Source organism: Monodon monoceros, unplaced genomic scaffold, assembly GCF_005190385.1.
Source record: "Monodon monoceros isolate NGI ecotype Baffin Bay Population unplaced genomic scaffold, NGI_Narwhal_1 Super_Scaffold_4, whole genome shotgun sequence".
Classification (NCBI taxonomy): domain Eukaryota; kingdom Metazoa; phylum Chordata; class Mammalia; order Artiodactyla; family Monodontidae; genus Monodon; species Monodon monoceros.
Window position 1 is genome coordinate 57135642 of NW_021703781.1, and position 22668 is coordinate 57158309.

Sequence of the window (22668 nt, forward strand, 5' to 3'; positions counted from 1 at the left end):
CTAACGGAAGTAGGCTTTGAGCCCGCCCACGCTTCCGGAAGAGCCGAGTTGGGTTGCTGGTGTTCTAGACTCCGCGTGTGTGATTACAGTGGCTCGGCCTCCGAAGTAGAAGTGCTGGCGTCCCGGGGCTGGTGAGTGGGGGAAAAGGCGACAAGGGTGGAAACTTCGTGGCTTCCAGGTCTGTCCCAGGACTAGGTCCTCTGGATCCCTGCCATGCACCCGCAGTGCCGGGTGAGTGGTTGGGTTCCGAAGCCGGCTCTGCTGGAGTGGTCCCTGTAACGTCAGAATGTGTCCCCAGGAAGTAGCTCAAGGCCCTTCTTTGTCGCGGGATCAGTTTACTCTTTGAAGCTTCAGTTTCACCCTGTCTGAAATGAGATTAAGGGTCAAATGCCTAGCAAACTGGACGGCATTGCTTGTTCTATTCCTACCAAACACATCCATTCCTGATTCCAACTCCTAGGCTCCCTCTAGGTCTTCACCTCTTTCACAGTCTCAAGCCTTTTTAGATTCCTATTCCCAAGTGTCTCTCAGAACCAACCCCTCCTATCTTCTATTCTCACTTATACCTATTCAGTAGTTCTGGTTCTCATGATTTCTCTGTTGTACTGCAGTTGAATCCTTGTACCCGGTGTACCTTCCTTCAGTCCAATCTATAGCCTGAAGTATATATATTTTTTGTTATTGTTCTTTCTCTCTTCTTAAGGCTCTGACTTGCCAAAGTGAACGTTAACGTCAAAGTGAACGTTCTCAAGATTTATCTGTTGTACTGCAGTTGAATCCTTGTACCCGGTGTACCTTCCTTCAGTCCTATCTCCCTGTCCAATCTATAGCCTGAAGTATATACGTATTTTTGTTACTGTTCTGTCCTTCCCTCTTCTTAAGGCTCTGACTTGCCAAAGTGAACGTTAATCTATTCACACCTGATGAAAGATCTGACACAAAAAGCCCAACGTGTCTTTTAAAATTTAACTCCAATTATTATGCTTTATTCACCTTGTAATCTAGTTGAACAATTCTTCAAAGAAAGGCAAGAGCAAGCTTTTGAGCAGCTTGACAGACATATTGCTGGCGCTTATCTAAATAATTGTTTTTTTCCTATTTCCATGCCCTTTTCTCGTATTCCTTCTGTTTTTCCCTTTCCACCTGTCAAAATTTTATTCATCTTTTAACATTCAGCTCAAAAGCATCTTTTTTAGGAAGCTTTCCTCCTTTGCTGAAGCCTCATTATTTCCTACCTCCTTGTTGATAGTTTATAATCTGATTTGTATTTTAGATCCTTTGCGTAATTGTTTTATCTTCTTAAAAATGTGCGTATTCTTTGAAGGTAGGGGGTTATGTATTCATCTGTGTATCTGTGACTTAACTGAAGCTGCTTAATGATATTTAATACATTGAAACTAACTTCTTTTGCTGGAGAAAAATGTGTGGACTTGTGGTTTTGAAGCAAAGACCTTTGGAAAGACGAATTATGGATTATCTGTTGCCTGGCATCAAACCATCCATTTCTTAGTCCTGAATGCTGTCCAGCACATTGGTGCTAGAAGGCTCTATCTCTTGCCCATTGATCACAACCTTGACACTAAGGATACAACTCACCAATTCTTTGCATTGTTTTTAGGACACCCAAACACAGCAACCATGGAAGAAAGCTTCCCCCGAGGGGGTACAAGAAAGACCCACAAATCAGAGAAAGAGAAAGCTTTCCAGCAGTCATTTGAACAAGACAACTTATTTGATGTAAGTGGTGTGCTTTTTTGATAAGACTCACTGAACACTTTCTCTCTAGTGTCCTTATGGAGAATGAGCCTTGTTTGAGAATGTGTGGTTTTCCAGATTGGATTCTTGTTGAAGTCAACTTTTATAAATTAAACTTGTTAGAGAGTCCATGCCACCACAAGACTATATCCTTTGAAGCATGGCATTTAATATTTGAGTTTGCAGTGCCGTTGTTTCTTTCTTTCTTTCTCTGGCCACGTCACCCAGCTTGTGGGATCTTAATTCCCTGACCAGGGATCCAACCTGCGCCCTTGGCAGTGAAAGCATGGAGTCCTAACCACTGGACCACCAGGGAATTCCCTGTTTCTTATTCTTAGAAACTTACCATGTTGATTAAGGATGGAGAGAAAACAGTTTGATCACTGCATTTTTGAATGAGGTCCTTGCTGTATAAAGCGATCATAATTTGCAGTAGAATTTGAAATCTTCACCTAGAGTAGGTTGCGCTCCAAATGCTAGAGGGACGGTAACTAACACTTGATTGTATGGTCTCATGTCTATTTTATGTAATCTTTCCAACTGTACTGTGTAGTAGAGATCATCATTCCATGGTGAGGAACTGAGGCTCAGAGAGGTTATATAATTTAGTTGAAATCACACAGCTTGTAATGATGGGGATAGGAATTTAACTTGGGTCTTCGTGACTCCACCTTTTATTTTCTTTCACTGTTCCAAATTGCTTCTCCCAGCGGGGAACCCCAGTGCTCATCCCAGTCAAGGGAGGAAGAACACAGGAGAGAAGGGGCTTTGAGAACAGAGCTCAGATTTTGGTCAAAGGGAGAATTGCTGTCAGAACAGGAGATTGGCGTTGAGGCAGGAATTAAAGGAACAATTGGGAGTGGGATGGAGTAGAAGGGAAGACAAAGCAAGGTGACAGATGACCTGAAGTTGGAGGGAAAGGCCAGGATTACTGGTTTTTATTCTTTTGGGTCTTTTGCCCCCTTTAGATTTCTACTGAAGAGGAATCCACCAAAAGGAAAAAGATCCAGAAAGAGCCAGCAAAAACAAAAAAGTTGAAAGTTGAAAAGAGAGAAAGCAACAAGTTTGTAAGAGAGAAGTTTGAAATCCTTAGTGTGGAGGTTTGTCAAAGTTTTTTTTAATTTTTAACATCTTTTTTGCAGTATAATTGCTTTACAATGGTATGTTAGTTTCTGTTTTATAACTGGTTTTGTTTTAAACAAACTCTCTGAGTTGCTTAAGTCTGTATATGTTCTTCTTCCTTTCCTCTTTCCTTTTTTCCTTCATTCTTTTCGTATAAATATGTGTGTGTAGCTTATGTCTTTAGAACTTCTTCCAGTTTTGTTCAGAATTGAGCATTATTTCCTTCAATTATTAACCAGTGCCTGTAATCATGTGTTGTTTTTTTAGTTTTTCTTTTTAGCTGCTGAGTCCCTCATCCCGCCGATGCCCTCATGGAACTTGTGTTTTAGTAGAGTCATAGGTTAGAACTGGCAATAACTTTAGCAATCACTCTAATTCTTCCCTTTCATTTCATAGATGTGGAAATTATCTCAGAGAAGTGAAGCAGTCTTATTATGTTCCTTAAATTTTTAGATAATTCTGATACACATTAGTTGTAAAAAAAGAAAAAAAAAGTCAAATGATAGTGAAGGGAAACATACAGATTCAGCCTGCAGAAGTATTTTCTTTGTCCTGTGTGCTACTTAAAAAAAATAATTGTTTAACTTCATGCCAACATTAGAAAACTAAAAAATTTCCCATAAAAATGTGATTTCCGGCTTTTTTGTAAAAATTTGAAAGTGCTGACAGTACAAGCTCGCACTCCCTCATGTTTGTAGGCACACAGAGCTGAATAGTGGTTGCGCCCTTTAGACCTGGCATGCACCCTCCAGACTGACTTCTGTCTCCACTGACATTCTTTCCTGCATTGTGTTGCCTGCTAGGCCTTTGAGTTTGGGCTGCTTGGAATAAAGGAAAAGGCGAGTGTGCCCTCCAGCACCCTGCTGGAAACACTGTTGTATAATTTCGATCTTTCGTGGTGCTCAGATGTGTGATGAGTGTACTGACATGTACACATATGTGTCTCGTAGCTTTTATATGTCAGAGTTGGGACTAGAAGCCAGAACCCCCCCAACCTCCCCAATCATTGTTCTCTTCCCTGTTGTATACATTTCACTCTTTCTCTTCTAGTCCCTGTGTGAGGGGATGCGGATTTTGGGTTGTGTGAAAGAGGTAAATGAACTGGAACTGGTGATTAGTCTCCCCAACGGCCTCCAGGGGTGTGTGCAAGTGACCGAAATCTGTGATGCCTACACTGAAAAGCTGAATGAGCAGGTGGCACAAGAAGAACCCCTGCAGGTAAGGGAAACCCGCATGAAATCTGTAACTGGAAATAAGTAGTACACCAACAGATGTAAAATGACAACTTTGCTAAGTGTTAAGAAGGAAGGGTACAAGGTACCAAGAGAGTTTATAATAGGGAAATTTTTTTTTCTTTTTTTTTTTTAAAGAATAAGGGGATTTTGACTTAGCCCAGGGAACCTGGAAGACTTGCCTGAGGAAGGGATGCCTGAGCTGAGGTAGGAAGGATGAGGGTATGCTAGAGAAGGGAGTTCAGGCAGAAGGAGCCCGATATGCAGCAGAAGGCTAGTGTGGCTAGAGCAGAGAGAGCCGGGGAGAGTGGAGTGGGATGGGGCTGGAGGGCTGGGTGGAGGCCAGACCATGTTTAGGATTGTTTTTCTAGAATCAGTGGGAAGCCCTTGAAATGTCCCCACTGGGGTGGGTGCCATGTAGACAGCACAGAGAATGAATTGAAGAGGCATGCGTAGCTGCTTAGAGACCAGTTAGGAGGCTGTTGTCGTAGTCTAGGCTCTGAGATTGATGGATTTACTGAGGGCTGAGGAGGTAAAGTCAGCGCTTAGTGACGAATTCCATATGGGTGGCAAGGCCGAGAGACGTGTCAGAGGTGAGTCCTAGGTTTCTGTTGAGCACGGCTTGACAGTTGGCCATTGCCATCCTGAGACAGGAGACCCTGAAAGGGGACCTGGATTAGGAGAGATGATCATGATTTGATTTTCTGTTATGTTGAGTTTGAGGTACAGTTGAGACAACCAGTAGATAGGTGATGCTGGAGCTCAGGGACGTTTGGGTTAGAAACATGAATGTGTGAAACTTCTTTGTATAGGTGGTAATTGAAGCTATGGAGAGGGAAGAAGTTGCTTAGAGGGAGCACACAGAGGGAGAAGAGACTGAAAGACTGAGCCTGGGGCAAATACTATATTTTAGTTGCTGAATAAAAGGAGAGTTGCTGTCAGAAGAAGGTGGGACCAGAGACACAGAGAAGAAAAAAGGTGAACGAAGGGTTGGAAGCCAGGAGGAAATGCTTAAGGAAGCAGCACCAGAGTTAAATGCTTTGTAAAGGTCATGTGAGAGAAGGACTGTAAAGTGGACTGTTGGGTTTAGCGACATGGAAGTCATTGGAGATTTTGTTGGGAGATCAAGTATGGAGTGATGGGGGTGGAACTCAGATTGCAGTGAGCTGAAGAGTGAGGAGAAGATGAGGAAGTAGAGACAGTAATTGTAGACGATTCTTTTAACACGTCATTTTACATCTGCCCATTGCGTGGAGATGTTTGGAGACCTTAAGCTGTAATCCAAGACTGTGACATGGCCACAGGCCGCTTCCTTTGTGGGTGAGCAGTTACTCTCTTCATCTGCCTTTTGGGCTCTTTGGGATCTGAGGATGAGAAACCGCTGAGCCAGGACCAGGCAATGAATTCTCAGTGCAGGGGAAGGGTACGTATCAGGTTTTTCTCATTTGTATTCTGCAGGACCTGGTCAGCTTGTCTGAGCTCTTCTCACCTGGGATGCTGGTGAGATGTGTGGTGAGCAGTCTGGGCATCACAAAGAGGGGCAAAAAGAATGTCAAGCTGTCTCTGAACCCCAGAAATGTCAACAAAGTGCTGAGTGCTGAGGCCCTGAAACCCGGCATGGTACGTCTCTGGCGCCAGGGCAGAGGAGCAGGCAACATGCCTTCTCCCTGTCCTGCCTCCTGGGGTGTGTCTAGACTACCTTTCACTTTCAGCTTAACTGTTACACATGGGGGTGCGTCTTTTCCTGGGGGGAAGGTCGCCAGGGTACTTTGGGTACTTAATGGAAATTGAAGACTTGAACCTAATCACATTACCCTGGAGGGGAGGAAGGGAAAGCAAGTCCAAGATTTGCTGGTAGGGGGAAAAAAATGCTTCCAAGGAATCTTAGCAAGGGTAAGAAGGAGTTCCTTGAAGTGCCTTCTTTACTGAGACTTCTTCACAGATTAAGTCTTTTTCAGAGGCCACTGGCGTTTGTGGGGAGAGCTTGAGGGCTGCTCTCTGAGAGCGAGAGACAGGGTAGACAGGGCAATTAGACTGTCAGCCGTACTAATGGATGATCCACTACTGAGTCTCCCAGTCCTATGCAGGTTCAGGAGAAATGTATCCCCACTCAGTGCCTCCAAGTCAAGTAGGTACAAAACACACTCATATAAACTATACTCACTTAAGAGGAAGGAGATCAGTATGATCTTGGAACGTTTGGTTAGAAGCGGTGGAGTTTGGACCAGGCCCTGAACGTTGGGTAGAGTGGGGAATAACAGTAAGCCAAGTTGTAGGAAATTGACAGGTATTGAGAGGCCACTGTTTGACAGGTGCTGTTTTAGACACTTCCTCTGAAAAAATTTTCATAGCAACCCTGTGAGGCTGATAGGTATCCCTCTTGTACATTTGAGAAAACAGACTGAAAAAGGTTTAAGTGACTTAAGTGACCAAACACCAGATAGCTACTAAGTGTCAGAGCCAGATTTGAATGCCACAGTGCTTCCCGTGAAAGGTAAAGGAGGTTGGCAGGAGTTTGGGGGGAGACATCCTGGAGGTGCTTAGAAAAGACTTGATGACAGCGAGAAGGGTAGTTCCGGATTCTCATTAGTCATGGTGCTGGGAGTGCTGGCACTGCAAGGCCATCTGGTTTATCTCTTTGCATAACATGAAAGTCTTTCCTATCTTTTGAAAATCCTCCAGGGGAGAATCCCCTCTCTGTCATTCCATTATTCAACTCCTCTCTGTCTGGAAACTATAAGATCCTTCAAACCCTGGGAGAATTAAAATTGATGTCTTTCCCTCTTCTATCCTATAGTGGGACTGAGGGTTTTTTTCTTTTCTTTAAAAAAAAGATTTTTTTAAGTATAATTAATGTACAATATTATACAAGTTACAGGTGTACGTTATAGTGATTCACAGTTTTTAACGGTTATACTCCATTTATAGTTATAATAAAGTATTGGCTATATTCCCTGTGTTGTAGGGATTGAGGCTTAAAGTTAAAAGTGAGAGGATGTGTGGGATTATGGGATGGTGGGAACAGTCCTGTTTGGTAGTGGATGTTTGTTATGTGTCCCATGACCTTTGACTTTTGACCTTTTGAGAATGCTTTGCCTTCCTCCAGCTGCTCACGGGCACTGTGTCCAGCCTGGAAGACCATGGCTATCTAGTGGACATTGGTGTTAGTGGGGCCAGAGCTTTTCTGCCACTGCAGAAAGCCCAGGAGTACATCCAACAGAAGAACAAAGGTGAGAGGAAGAAGAGGGACCAGTCCATGGTAGTGAGGTGGTATATGGGGGATTATATTTAAATGCCACTTTGGTGAGTAAAATGCAGAATGCTGACCCTGAAGCATGTTTGGCTTTGCTAAAATCAACTGTTAATCTTAGGTGACAGAAAAAGGAAGATGTGTGAAGGGTCAGGGAGTGGCAGTCTCATTAAGATCTGATGGACCAGTTTCACTTTTTCTCACTTAGAAGATTCCACTGAAATTTGGGCCCCCAGAGCCTCTGAACCAGTACTCTCCCGCCTTGTTGAGGTTTTCATATTTTTGTGTGGTAGTTGATTCCAGATCAGTCAGGGTCATTTCACGCCATTCTTGTAGTTGGTCCCTGAGAAACTGGGAATATGGGGAGTAACTGGGTAGGTAGGCCATGGATCTTTCAGGTATCACTCGAGCCCAAGTTCAAAGTCCTTCTCATAATAGGTATTTTTCCTTTTGGGGGCTGGACTTGCAGGTGCTAAATTGAAGGTAGGTCAGTACCTGAACTGCCTTATTGAAGAGGTGAAAGGCAATGGAGGAGTTGTTAGTCTGTCTGTTGGTTACTCAGAAGTTTCTGCTGCCATTGCTACTGAGGAGCAAAACTGGACCCTCAACAGCTTGCTACCAGGACTGGTAGTCAAAGCCCAGGTACAGAAGGTAAGCCGTTCATTGTTACTACTATTTTCTAAAATAAAAATAATTTTTATTAAAGTAGTACGTGCACACAATCTAAAAGAGTGCTGTCCAGTAGGGTAGCCCCTGGTCCCATGTGACCATTAAGCACTGGAAATGTAGCCAGTACCACGTGTTGAAATGATAATATTTTGCCTATATTGGGTTAAATAAACTATTAAAATAAATTTCAGCTGTTTCTTTGTAATTTTTACAATGTGACTGCTAGGAAACTTAAAATTACATTTGTGGCTTATATTTCTCTTGGGCAGTGCTGGTCTAAAAGATCAAATGGTATTGAAAGGCTTATGATGAAGAACTCTCATCCCATCTAACCCCCACCTTTAACTCTCAGCTTATCTTTTGAAATTTTCCTGTGTGTTTCGAAGTATGATAGTAAGCTTCTGCTGCATCTTACCACTTTGAGGCATTGGGTTTTCACTTCTTATCAAGGTAGATGAAGTTTTGGCTCTCTTATCCTTACCTTCTCCCAACCTTTCGACAAAGGAATATAAAAATTTTGGCTAAATCATTATTCAGTGTTTAAATTATATGACTACATAGATACTATTTATTTGCTGGGCTAGGTAATATAATTTGTTTCTTGAACAGCTTTTTTTCCTGGAGTTGCTAATCACCTTTGTTTTTGTCATTTGCTGAATTCTCTTCCTACCTTTCACTCTTTCTTCATACATCCTGTAGTTATTTTTCTCTCACTATTTTCTGTGTTTTCAAACCCTTTAAATAATCTTTGCTACTTTTTTCCCCTACGCGGAGCCCCTTTTACTGTCATCCGGCTCCAGTCTGGACTGGTTGCTCTGTAGGGCTCCCTTCCCTGTCATCCCAGATCCTTTTCCACTCTTCTGTATTGGATAGAACCTTCTTTGATTCCATGTATTCCTCTTTTTGGGTTTACTCATCTTAATGTGTCACATTCGCCAGAAGCATCCTCAGAAAAGCAGATGGGAGGTTAATTTCTTCACCTCATGTGTCTTAAAATTCCCAAGACCGCTCCCAGGTTCGATGATTCACTAGAAAGGCTCACACCATCAGCATATAGCGGCCCTCACGGCTGTGAGTTATTGCAGTGAAAGAAGGCAAAGCAAAATCAGCAAAGGAAAAAAGCCCCATGGAATGAAGTCTGAAAGAAACCAGGCACAAGCCTCCAAGAATCCTCTTCCAGTGGAGTCACAAAGGGTGTATTTAGTTCCTCCAGCAGCAGGTTATGACAACATGGGTGAATGTTGTCTACGAGCAAAGCTCATTGAGGGTTTTTATTTGCGACTGGTCACATAGGCACCAGCTGCCTGTCATGTACCAAAATTCCTGACTCTCCTAAGGAATTCGAGTGTTTAGCGTAAACCATATTGTTTGCACAAATAGTTTAGGTACAGTGAGCCACTCAGTTCTGAGAGTGGTGGGAACCCTCTTGAAGTCTAAGTTCCCAGACACCAGGCCAGGGCCAACACCGCAAGCATGCTTTTCCAAGGATCGCAGTCTCAGGCCTGCTATGTTAACTCTTTTCTGCACACCTAGTATATCTGAAAATACCTTTATTCTGCTCTAACGTGTGATTGGTAGTTAATCTGGGGTTAGAATTCTAGGTAAAAAAGTACCTCAGAGGGCTTCCCTGGTGGCGCAGTTGTTGAGGGTCTGCCTGCCGATGCAGGGGACACGGGTTCGTGCCCTGGTCCGGGAGGATCCCGCGTGCCGCGGAGCGGCTGGACCCGTGAGCCATGGCTGCTGAGCCTGCGCGTCCGGAGCCTGTGCTCCGCAAGGGAGAGGGCACAGCAGTGAGAGGCCCGCGTACCACCAAAAAAAAAAAAAAAAAAACACCTCAGAATTTTGAAGTTCTTGTTCCCATTGTCACCTGGCCTCTACTGCTGTTGAAAAGTCTGATGTTATTTTGATTTCCTTTTCTTTATATGTTCAAGGATCTTATCTTTATCCCTTTCGTTTTAAAATTTCACAATGATGTGCTTTTGTATGACTCTCTTTCCATTTATTTGTGCTGACCTCCTGTAATCCAGAAATGTAGATCCTTAAGTTCTGGGAAAGTTTTCTGTATCACTGTGGTTTTTTTTTTTCCCCAATTTTTAAGTTGAGATATAATTCACATACAGTAAGATTCACCCTTTTAAAGTGTACAGCTTAGTGGTGTTTCAGTGTATTCACAAGGGTGTACAGCTGTCATCACTATTTAATTCCAGAACATTTTCATCGCCCCAGTAAGAAACCCCGTACCCATTGGTTGTCACTCTCCATTCATTCCCTCCCTCAAGCCCCTGGCAACCACGAATCTACTTTTTATCTCTAGATTTGCCTGTTGTGGGTATTTCATATAAATTGAACCATACAGTATGTAGCCTTTTATGTCTGGTTTCTTGCACTTAGCACGTTTTCAAAGTTCATCCATGTTGTAGCATTTATCAGTGATTCGTTCCTTTTTATGGCTGAATAATACTCCATCATATGGAGTTGGTAGACATTTGGGTTGTTTCCACTTTTGTCTTATGGGTAATGCTGCTATGAAATTTGTATATAAGTTTTTGTAGGGACATATGTTTTCATTTCTCTTGAGTGTATATCTAGGAATGGACTTGCTGGGTCATATGATAACTCTGTGTTTTAACTTTCTGAGGAACAGCCAAAGTGGCTGCAACATTTTACATCCCCACCAGCAATATAAGGGTTCCAATTTCACCACATTCTCACAAACACTTATTGTTATTCTTTTTATTATAGCCACTCTAGTGGGTGCGGGTATGAAGTGGTATTTTGTGATTTTGATTTGCATTTCTCTAATGATTGGTGATGTTCAGCATCTTTTCATGTGCTTATTGGCCATTTATAAATCTTCCTTGGAGAAATATTGAATCAGAAGTCTTTATCCATTTAAAAGTTACATTATCTTTTTATTGTTAATGGTGTAAGGGTTCTTTGTATCTTCTGGATACTAGCCCCTTATCAGATCTTTAAAAAAAATTTTTTTTTAATAAATTTATTTATTTTTTTGGCTGTGTTGGGTCTTCGTTTTTGTGCAAGGGCTTTCTCCAGTTGCGGCAAGCGGGGGCCACTCTTCATCGCGGTGCGCGCGCGGTGCGCGGGCCTCTCACTGTTGTGGCCTCTCCCGTTGCGGAGCACAGGCTCCGGATGCGCAGGCTCAGTAGTTGTGGCTCATGGGCCTTGTTGCTCCGCGGCATGTGGGATCTTCCCAGACCAGGGCTCGAACCCGTGTCCCCTGCATTGGCAGGCAGATTCTTAACCACTGCGCCACCAGGGAAGCCCTAAAATTTTTAATATAATTTTCTTTTCTTTTTCTAGAACTCCTGTTAGTATGATGTTGGACTTAATGGATCAGTTCTAATTTTCTTATTTTTTCCTCTCTTCTTTGGTTTGGTACATGCATGTATCTGTCTATATCCTACTTCTGGGAAAGTCTCTCAACTTAAACTTCCCATTCTCTATTGAGTTTTTGTTTTGACTGCCGTGTTATGAGAGAGGCACTAAAAAACTGCTGGGAAGTCTGTGTTCCTGAGTGCGACTTGCTGACTGGCTGACTTCCCTGTCAGGGTCAGGAACTAGTGGCAACCTCCAGATGTCACTGTTAGAAGTCTTCTCTGGCTTAGATTCCTCTGGAAAGGATCTGCTAACACCCGATTCAGGAGCATATAAGCCTGGCTGCCTAAGAGCTAGATGGCAGAAAGGGGCTGGCGGTCTCCATATCTATATATGATATTCAGAATTTTTCTTAATTCACATTTTCATGGTTTGCACTGTTCCTGTGTTTTGAGTCTGGTACAGTTTCCCAGAGAATAACTCTCCCATTTTCTGTGGAGATGGGAGAAGGGTGGACCCTATAGTTTGAGGAGAGGACCTGGGGATCTGACTTAGTTTCCCTTATTTCAGTCACCTGCCTCCCTGCTCTCTTTTGAGAGGCTTGTCACCTCTACTTTCTTAGCTTTGTGGGGCTCTGTAGGGTGAATTGCTCACGGTCAGTATCTCCCTCTGGCAAGCATGTGGGTTTTTACCTTCTTAGTCTGAGCACATCACCAAGTTAGCAACAATTTGTCCCAGTTGTCAGGCTGGCAGTTCCCTGAGGATCCTCATGTAAAGCACCTTCCATCCCATTGGGAAATCCCGAGGGTGGAGGACCGATGTCCTCTCAGGCCCGGGGGCGATGAGCTTACTGAATTAAGGAACAGCCAGTGCCAGGAGATGTGCTGCCATTTCATTTTATGGGAAGAAAGATGATAAGGGTTAGCTGGGGGAGGAGAGACACACAGTTATCATTATCATGGATAATGTGGCTTTATGAACAGTCTCATTCCTGGTTCCTTCAGAGAGATGTTTTTCATAGCTGATTCTTTTTATTTCTAGGTGACTCCATTTGGCCTTACGCTAAAATTCCTCTCATTCTTCACTGGCCTGGTTGACTTTATGCACCTGGACCCTAAGAAAGGCAGAACATACTTCTCAAATCAGCCGGTAAGAAATGTTGCACTTATCTTTTCTGGATTTCAGTTGTGTCCCAACCAGCCATCCAGTGTCACAGCTGCTACAGGGAGGTCCTAGGACTGCATGTGTACAGGTGTCAGAGGGGTGGTGAGGGCAATGAAAAGTGTCTTGGAAGGACCACAAGAAACTGCCAGTGGTTATTTCTGGGGATTGAGATTAGAGAAGGAGCCTGTGGAGAAGAAGGCAACTTGTAGTTTTTATTTCATACTCTTTGATTTTTTTTTCTTGGTAGTAAATCTTTTGCTTTTATAATTTAAAGTGTTCTAATAGAGTGTTTAACATAGAACAAGATATATGTTTAAATAGACAAATGTATTTTACAAACTGCTATAATATAGATTCAATTTTGGGGAAAAAAAGTCTTAAAAAGTACATCTGGTCAAAATGCTGGCTGATTATGCAATCAGGTGTTAGTGATTAAGTCTGGGTGATTTTTCTACCCTTGTCTAAATATTCAAATTTTCTGCAATGAACATGGATATTTGGGAAGAAAATCCCAATATATGGTAATCGTTGTTTTTTATTAAAAATCCTAAAATGATTTATTTTTTGTTTTTAACAGTAACACATACTAATGGAAGCTATAGAGACTTTGTTGGTTTTTTCTGTTGTTGTTTTATTTTTTTTAAGTAAAAGTAGGTTTTCCCAACACCTAGTAATAATATTGTTAATTTTTTGGTGAACCTCTTTCTAGTAATTTTTTTCTCCTTGTAGCCATATTTGTCTGCAGAGTTGAGACATTTTACATGCTATGGCCTTGTGATCAGAGCAGGCTGTTTCTGGTGTGTTTCAGATGAGCTTCTGATATAGTGATGCCAGTACATGGCTCCTGTTGCATATGTATTATTAGCCTCATGGTGTTGAGGGGACCCTGGTATATGTTTTCCTGGCCTTGTGTAAGCGTTGATTCAGTCGGACATAGTTCCTCTGGGACATTCTGTTTGATTGCACAAGCTGATTTTAGTACTTACATCTGTAGCTTGGTCAAAACATGGAGAGTCTTGACCCCTGAAAGTCTGCTCCAGGGTGCCTTGTCCCTGGTGTGCCTTGTCTTGCTCATTATGCCCTTTCCCTTGTCTAGGTACGGGCCTGTGTCCTCTGCGTCCATCCTCGGACCAGAGCTGTACGGCTGAGCCTGCGTGCTGTCTTCCTGCAGCCCGGGCGTCCACTCACCCGGCTTTCTTGCCAGCAGCTGGGAGCTGTACTGGATGATGTTCCTGTCCAGGGCTTTTTCGGCAATGCCGGGGCCATGTTCAGGCTGACGGATGGGGCTCTGGCCTATGCCCGGGTAAGGAGGCTCTTTGTTTCATCACGATCTTATCACCAGAAGGACTTTGGGGACACAAGTTCTTTTCTGCTTCCTTCATCCCTGGGTATTAGTTTCCTATTTTTGAATTTCCCCAAACGTGGCAGACAGTTCATAAGGACTAGAACAAGGTCTGTTTGTTATATTAGAGTGCCTTAAAATTGACTTGCCTTAATTGATACCTGGTTGATGGTAGGTACAAGAATGAGTTAGGATCTACACCAGGGCTTGGGAAAGTTATTTTAAAGGGCCAGATAGTAAATATTTTAGGCTTATGGATCATACAGACTCTGTCCTAACTACTCAGTTTTGTTGTTATAGCCTGAAAGCAGCAAGGACAGTATGTAAATGAAAGGGCACGGCTGTGGTCCAGTCAAACTTTTACTTACAAATATAGGCACTTAATCGTGAGCTGTAATTTATCGACCCATGATCTAGACTCTTCTCTGACTTTATAGAGATCCTGTGATAGTACAAAGCAGTTCTTTAGTTAGAGCAATTATTTTAACAGGTAATCAAGAGTGCCGGTTTTATGGGAGGTGACAAATGTACTGAGTCAACTCCATGTCTGATTTAATGTCTGATTGCCTCAGATCTGTTGCTTCTGGCTGGTCCTTAATCACTTGGTACTTTGTAGCTCAGCCATCTCTCCAATTCTAAGAAAGTCTTCAAACCTGAGACCTTCAAGCCAGGGAACACTCACAAGTGTAGAATCATCGACTACAGCCAAATGGATGAGCTGGCTTTGCTCTCTCTGTGGACGTAAGTCTGTCACTGACTTGTGTGGGTGTAGAGGTATGCTCCTGTGCAGCGCACGCCCACAGTGTCTCCTGGCCTTGCTTGGTGAGGGTTTCCTTTCTTGCCAACATGATTTTGGTAGCCCTGAATTTTAGGCAGCCTCTGTCTTAATTTATTTAATCTTGTATTTGCCTTTTGTTCTAGGTCTGTTATTGAAGCTCAGTTCCTTAGTTATCATGACATCAAACCTGGGGCCTTGGTAAAGGTAAGACCTCAAGCATATAATTAGATACTCCACCACCTTCAGATAGTCTTTAGTTCACAGGTTAACTGTCAGCTCATTAGTCCCCATGTGAACACGTTTAAAGTCATATTCCTTCTCTTGGCCTGCTAACTGGGATTTCTTTTTCTTCCCTTGGGTAACTTGTAATTAATTTCAAGGTAAGGTCTTGCTAGTACCACCCCACTACGCAGAGGCGGTAGGTCATCAGTCCTGGGATTTGATGGTGTTGATTAGACCAGGTCAAAAGTTAGTTCTTTGATAATTGAGCCAGCTGGGATATTAGTAAGAAGCCAGTTGCTGCTCCTGTCCAACCACTTAGCCCCAACTGAGCAGCTCCCCTTTATATGTAGAGTTCATTCCTTAGGAGACATAATCCTCTCCGTTGGATAATGAATTTGTAAGGCAGATTGAAAGAAGATCCTCACACAAAAAGATGTGAAAGTTCTCATAAATAAACCCTACTGCATCCGGATCACTGTGGGGTATGTGCTTTGTCCCTATGAGATCTGGAATAACAGGCACAGTTACCTCAGGAAGCTGAGCTTCGGAAGAGAGGTGTGAGATGCTTTGTTGTAAGAAGTATAGGAAAGATATTCTTGAGGCATCATGGCATCTTTTCCTAGGGCAAAGTGATGACCATAAAGCCATACGGGATGCTGGTGAAGGTGGGCAGGCAAATCAGGGCCCTGGTACCTCCCATGCACCTGGCCGACATCCTTATGAAGAATCCGGAGAAGAAGTACCACGTTGGGGATGAGGTCAAGTGCCGGGTGAGCCTCCTGAAGGGTCGCTGGTGGGGTTTTGGCCATATGGGAAGAGAATGATGCTTCTCAGCTGAAGTTTCTGCCTTTTTCCAAAGTGACCACATAATATCTGCAGTCCTGCGCTTGGCATTGGGAAGAGAAAACTGGGTCCCTGCCCTTGATAATTGTATGGTATAATTGGTAGTTAAAATATCCATACATGAAGAGAGCAGGCCAGGTGGTTTGGTGCAGGCTGTATGCTGTGGTCATATCTCAGAACGGGGATGTGAGGGTAGGCTGGGGCAGCAAGAATCATTGATAATCAGTGAAGATCAATATGATCAATAGTAACTACCATGTAACATGTATTCTGTGCCAGTTGCTGTGCTAGGCACATTGTAACACGCCTTACTTCATTTCATCCTTAAAATGGGCCTATGAAGGAAGTACTGTTATCCTCATTTTGCAGATGGGGAAATGAAAGCTTAGGAAAGCAGAGTATCTTGCCCAGAGTCACACAGCTAATAAATGGCAGAACCAGTTTTCGAATTGAGCTCTATTTGACAATAATGTCTTCTAGATTTCTGGCAGAGGTGGGGCTTGAACTGGAAAGGATGGGTAGGATTTGGAAGGTTGAGGAGGAGCAGGCGTTGTGTCAGGCACGGAAATAGCCCAACCAAAGCTGCCGAAACTTGAGTGTTTTATAACAAAGGCTTGGATCCTGAGAGAAGCTTCAGAGTTGTGAAGATTAGACATGATAATACACAGTGCTTAGGGCCTGGTGTGTGCAGACACTTAGAATGTTGGATTTTCTTATTTTCATTTTATTTCATTGTGGACTCAACAAAGATATTGATTACCCATTGGTACAAAGTTTTATAGTGGTGGGGTCAGGAAGTTAGAAATAGAGGAATTTCTCTGCCCTCGAGGAGATGACTTTTTGAGGAATGAGAGGTGGCTGGCGCACTCAGTCTTAGTTTATAGCTAGTCCACAACACTGTTGAGGGGGTAAAGGTTCAGTCATTCATTCTGTTAGACGAGATGCAGTGGTCCAGGAGGGAGAGGGAGCGGAGGCAGAGTAGGAGTAACCGACATAGGACTCTCTGGAGGTGCACTGGGATGGTGAGTGTTGCTCTAGGCCCAGGAGGGGACTTTTGGGAGGTAGTACATTTGAAATAGAGGTGAATGCTCCCTAGGTCGTCATCCAGCAGGAAGCGGGGATGGTCTGTAGCTATTATTCTCAGAGAGAAAGAGCAGGTTTTTAGGGACCGACCGTGGCTCTCAGGGGGATGCAGAGAGCAGCTCAGTGGCTCTCTTGGTAATGGATGACTTGGTCACGGCCAGTACCCCTTCCCTAGGTTTTGCTTTGTGACCCTGAAGCCAGGAAGCTGATGATGACCCTGAAGAAAACCCTGGTTGAGTCCAAACTTCCTGCCATTACCTGCTACGCTGATGCTCAGCCTGGTCTGCAGACACACGGCTTTATCCTCAGGGTCAAGGACTACGGCTGCATTGTGAAGTTCTACAATGACGTGCAGGGACTGGTGCCCAGGCATGAGCTCAGTGCCGAGTGTATCCCTGACCCAGAGAGTGTCTTTTACACTGGCCAGGTAAGCCTTCCCCTGGATAGGCTCCTACCGTTGGTGACCCCATGAACACAGATTTGAAGGAGTAGGAAGGCTACTTTTTAAGGGTTACAGAAGAGAGCATGTTGGATAGCGGGCCTGAGCCAGCTAAGTGGAGGAGATGGAACAGAACAGAGAGAAACCCTCAAGGGAGCTCAATGGATGCTAACAAACTAACGAACCTTAGGCCCTCAACCTAGAAGAAATTAATCTTCACCTGTTATACACTAGTGTCCCTCACATCAGAAATTGTTCTGAGGCCACTATCACCACAAGGGGGCACTGCCCTAAATCCGATGAGTCTGGGTCTGTCTAGGAAAAAGTGATTTTTTAAAACTTGGGATTATACCCCAAAATTCATTCATGTCTTTTGTCACCTGAAAGGCTGACTTGTGGGGATCCTGTGTAGCTCTCAGTACGTTTCTCTTCACTGCCTTCTGATCTGATCCTGGGTCTTGGTGAATCACCCAAGGCCTCTGTGGTGCTGGTGGGGGGCACCTCTCTCCAGGGCCAAGCAGGTATGGTTTCTCACCAGGTGGTGAAGGTTACAGTGCTGAACTGTGAGCCATCCAAAGAGAGGATGCTCTTGTCCTTCAAGCTGTCAGGTGATCCGAAGGAAGAATGTGCGGGACACAGTCAGAAGAAAAAAAAAGCCATTAACGCTGGGCAGGTACCTGGACGTCTCCAGACAAATTATTTTAGTTACGGTGGTAGAGAGCAGGGCGCCACTGACACCTGGGGTGCTGGAAACCATGCATGGGGATGATAAAGGAAGCTAGATAAGACTCTGGGGCTGTGTGTCAGAGCAGATGGACTGTCTAGGAAGGAAAGTGCGGTTACGGTGTGGCTTGTCAGCAGTGTGCTGCTGCCCCCTTTCCTCTCTGGTCCCTAGGACCAGCCCGCAAAACTGTCTTTCCTTTGGGACCCAGTGGAGGGACCTGGGAGAGGAGTGATGTGAGCACCAGATGGGTCCTGCTATGTGTGTGGGTGTGTGTGCCTGTTGGGTCTTTGGGAGTGTGGGGTGGGGAGTGGGAGAGCTGCTTCTCTGATCTCAACCTCTCAGTCATCCCTGGTGCTGGATACTCGATGCCTCTGATCTCTACCTGACCCGCACGAGTTGCTCTCTGCTCAAGACAAGCGCTCTTTTTTGTCTTCCTTTTCCCTGAGTAGTTGGTGGATGTGAAGGTTCTGGAGAAGACCAAAGATGGGCTGCAGGTGGCTGTCCTGCCTCACAACATCCCCGGCTTCCTTCCCACGTCTCATCTGTCAGACCATGTCACCAATGGCCCACTGTTGCATTGCTGGCTCCAGGCAGGTGACACCCTTCACAGAGTCCTGTGTCTGAATGAGGGTGAGGGGCGTGTTGTATCCTTTACTGGTCTCTGGGGGGCTGTGGAGGTGGAGGTGTGGGAGCTGTGGGCCCTCGGCGGGGCGGGGGGCGCTGGGGAACTCCGGGTCAGGCTCTGCTCTTAGTTGGAAACTCCATGGGAAAGAAGTCGGCCCTCTGACTGCAGAAATACCTCCACAGACCAAACCAGTGGGCAAGCCTGCACTTTGCCTCTGTTCCCCTGCTGGGCGTTAGAGCAGGATCGAGGTGCTGCTGGCAGATGCGGGTGGTCAGGGCAGAGGGGGAGCCCAGGGTGTTGGGGAGAGGGCCACGTGGCACTTCAGGCCCAGTAGGACACTCCCAGTGGCACGTCCAGCCTTCTTGGGGCACTCAGTGCTCACCCCTGAGTTGGAACAGTTAATAAGTACCTGCTGTCCTCTTTTCTCTCCTCCGCCTCCCTCTGCTGGGATATAGGTCTCAGAATATTGCTTTCGGTCTTCGTGTGGGCGCTTAGAAGGAAGACATTGCCTCCTTTCTTGCAGAATGTAAAATCGATTCTCCTTAGAGTGGAGATAGGCAGAGGAGGGGAAATAGGGTTGGTTAGTGTGAAGATAGGCAGGAGGATGGTGTCACGGCCGGTCCAGCTGCCAAACCACAGGGATGAGCCTTCCCCTTAGGTCCCCTCCGGTAATCTGGAGGTGAGTTAATAAGGGCAGGAACGAAACAGTGATTCCCAGACTTCAGTGTGAATCAGAATCCCCTGAAGGGCTTGGTCCAACACAGCCTGCTCCCCGTGCCCCCCAAGTGTCTGATTCAGTAGGTCTGGGCTGGTGCTTAAGAATTTGCCTCTCTAGCTAGTTCCCAGTGATGCTAATGCTGCTGGTCTACACACTTAGAGAATCACTGTGGTAGAGAGGGTGGAGAGTGGAGAACGGAGATGGGAGAGATGGACAGCTCATCTGCCCTTTCTGGAACATTCCTTGACGAAGTGCCACTAGCTCCTTTGCAGGAAGCCAGCTTTGGTGTCTGCAGTAGAGGGTGGCCAGGATCCCAAGAGCTTCTCAGAAATCCATCCTGGAATGCTGCTCATTGGTTTCGTGAAGAACATCAAGGACTACGGTGTGTTCGTCCAGTTCCCGTCAGGCCTTAGTGGACTGGCTCCCAAAGCTGTAAGTTCACCTCCCTGCACAAGGGCCTTTGAGGGGAGACAACAGGGACATGGAACCTGAGGGTTGGTGGGAAAGAATCTATTCTCTTGAAAGATTTTCAGGGACATGACACAGATGCACCTGGCTGAGGGGGAGTGGAGCTGAGACTCAGTCTGCAGTCCTCTTGCCCAGCCTGTAAGTCTTGGCTCAGGGCTGTGTCCTGGAGGAAGGGGCACCTTTTCTACTTCATGCTACAGCATTGGGTAGGTCATTGGGTAGCAGACTTTTCAGACTGGAAAAGATCCTAGCGATCCCGTAGTTGAACCCCCTTTCAGGCCTGCTGCATAAACTGACACCCAGAGCGGGGAGGAGTCTTACCAAAGCCCGTGTAAGACGGGAGTGAGCAAAGGGCTCATCGCTCATTCCTGCCACAGACAATTCATAAGTGTTTCGTCCTTTCCGTAGGTGTGTTCCCCTGATGTTTTGCCTGGGCAGGTCTCATTTGCATCCCCTGCCAGAACAATTTTAACAATGGGAGAGGGGGGAGGGCCCCAGAAACATGCACAGTGAGGGGCAGAGAGTTGCTCTGGGGCCTTCTCTGCTGGGTTGGCAGCCAGGGCGCCTCCTGTGTTTTTACGAAAGGGGAGGTGAGCTGTGCTCAGAGGGCTGGGGGGGACCTTCCTGGGGTCCATCTCCTGCCTCACACACTTCTTTCTGTGTGTTTCAAGTGGGTTGTCTTAATAGAGACGTCCTTTCCTTTCTTCATTTTGTGCCCGCTCTTCCCTTTTAGATCATGAGTGACAAGTTTGTGACCTCCACAAGTGACCACTTTGTCGAGGGGCAGACGGTGGTTGCTAAGGTGACCAACGTGGACGAGGAGAAGCAGCGGATGCTGCTGTCGCTGCGGCTGTCGGACTGCACCCTGGGGGACCTGGCCACCACCAGCCTCCTCCTCCTGAGCCAGTGCCTGGAGGAGCGGCAGGGCGTCCGTAGCCTCATGAGCAACCGAGGTGGGGGCAGGAGGGCGGAGGATGAGGGCCAGGGGTGGGGCGTGTGCATCTTCAGTCTGTTCCGATGAGTTGTTGGTCTTCCCCGATGTTAAAAAAATATGGGTAAACTTTTGTTAATGGGAGTAGGATCTCCATAAAGTGCACAAATCTTCTAGAGTACAGCTCAGTAAACATTTATAAAGTGAACATCCCTGTTTAACTGTCATCCAGATTCAGATAAAAGATCATTACTTGGTATCCCAGAAGTTCCCCTTGGGCTCCCTCCCAGTTCAGAATCAAAATTTCCCTGAGTTCTGTGACCTCAGGTTTGCATTTGTTGTGAATCCATTCACTTCTTCGCTTTTTGTTCCTTTATTCATCAGATGTGTAGTGGATGACAAAATGGAACAGGGACCTGCTAGAAGACTTTGGGGGGGGGGTTATTAGTCTGACCCTACTAAGCTTTGAACCATTGTGTAGATTTGTTGGAACCCTGATGGGATTTGGGAATAAGAACCTTGAGAGGGTAGATTCCAAACAGAAAGAATGAAAATTCCGAAATCAAAGGAAAGCATGTGTTTCTGGCATTCGTTGGCTATTCCATGAATTATGGCCATGTGGGATGAGCAAGGGGCATAGGTCTCTGCCTGTACTGGGAATTTTCATGGATATCAGACGTTTTTACCAAGAGCAATTTTGCCTTCATAGTGGTTCCAACACTCCATGTTGGAAATGTCCTCCATGTGTCAGCATATTTCCAAAGGAAAAGAATGGTGAGTGTCATTTCATCTTGTTAATCCCTATTTCCTTTGGGTCTCTGGCAGACTCTGTGTTGATCCAGACGCTGGCTGAGATGACCCCAGGGATGGTCCTTGACCTAGAGGTGCAGGAGGTGTTGGGAGACGGCTCTGTACTGTTCAGTGAGGGCCCAGTGCCCGGCCTGGTCCTAAGAGCCAGCAAGTATCATCGGGCAGGTGAGTGCATCTCTCGCCCATCATGGTTTGTAGGGGAAACCACTTGCCCGTTGCTTCCTCTTCTGGGTACACAATTTCCAAATACATAGATGAGCTGATCCAGCAGAAATTTTTGGCATGCTTATCTTGTGTAAATGCAAATGAAGACAGCAGCATACTAAAGAAGGTTTTGGTATGAATCTCTTTATTGTTGTATTTGGGTAAATCTAGATTTTTATATACCAGGTTGCATAAATTGACACAACCTGAATGTGAATTATGGGAGCTAGACCCTTGGCTTCCCTAGCGCATATAAACCTAGGACATAGGTCTGCTTTTCCTTTTTGTGCCTGTGGGCTGCAGGGCTGTTGGAGAGATGCTGTCTCTCTTCGCCCCTGCTCCAGGAGGGTGATCACATTGTGTTTGGTTCTGCACTGCAGGGCAGGAGGTGGAATCTGGGCAGAAAAAGAAGGTTGTGGTCTTAAATGTTGATATGTTGAAGTTGGAAGTACATGTTTCCCTCTGCCACGATTTGGTGAATAGAAAAGCTAAAAAGGTAAGCTTGCTGACTGAGGACTTCCATTCCCATGGTTTCAAAGGTGTTACACACCCCTTCAACCCCACATGGTTCGCAGATACCTGTAGACAGGGTGGCCGTGTGCCTGGATTTGTCTGGGTCATTCCCAGGTGTACCTGTCACCCTGGTGTGCTTGTTGTTTTTGTTTTCTTGGCTGAGCCACGCGGCTTGCAGGATCTTAGTTCCCCGACCAGGGATTGAACCCGGGCCCTGGCAGTGACAGCACCGAGTCCTAACCACTGGGCCGCCAGGGAATTCCCCTGGTGTGCTTGTTAGTTGCAGTGACTTTCACTGTGGTTTGGGCTGTAAATCACATGGTCACCCTGATTAGGGCCAAGCAGGTGCTTGGATGAGTGAAGCGGGCCAGGTGTCTTAGGGGGTGGTGACAGTAGGACTCGACACTAGGACTGACAGACTGCGGAGTGCACGCACTGCC

The 22668-nt window shown here is 45.4% G+C and overlaps 1 protein-coding gene across 3 annotated transcripts in view; it reads left to right on the forward strand.

Moving 5' to 3' along the window:
- The first annotated feature begins 29 nt into the window (after positions 1–29).
- Positions 30–22668, forward strand: part of PDCD11 (programmed cell death 11) — a 42021-nt gene continuing 19382 nt past the window's right edge. Inside the window, exons 1-19 of one of the 3 annotated variants that reach the window (XM_029244941.1) lie at positions 30–131; positions 1619–1737; positions 2724–2855; positions 3928–4095; positions 5568–5729; positions 7216–7339; positions 7829–8010; positions 12406–12513; positions 13625–13831; positions 14487–14611; positions 14792–14852; positions 15494–15640; positions 16972–17223; positions 17774–17908; positions 18409–18603; positions 19564–19734; positions 20504–20723; positions 21527–21676; positions 22096–22211. In XM_029244941.1, coding sequence (XP_029100774.1) covers positions 1639–1737; positions 2724–2855; positions 3928–4095; positions 5568–5729; positions 7216–7339; positions 7829–8010; positions 12406–12513; positions 13625–13831; positions 14487–14611; positions 14792–14852; positions 15494–15640; positions 16972–17223; positions 17774–17908; positions 18409–18603; positions 19564–19734; positions 20504–20723; positions 21527–21676; positions 22096–22211 — 2754 coding nt within the window. In that variant the 5' untranslated portion in view covers positions 30–131; positions 1619–1638. Of the gene's footprint in view, positions 132–1618; positions 1738–2723; positions 2856–3927; positions 4096–5567; positions 5730–7215; positions 7340–7828; positions 8011–12405; positions 12514–13624; positions 13832–14486; positions 14612–14791; positions 14853–15493; positions 15641–16971; positions 17224–17773; positions 17909–18408; positions 18604–19563; positions 19735–20503; positions 20724–21526; positions 21677–22095; positions 22212–22668 lie in introns of those variants that run through there. The other 2 variants (XM_029244942.1, XM_029244944.1) reach the window with 2 other exon arrangements.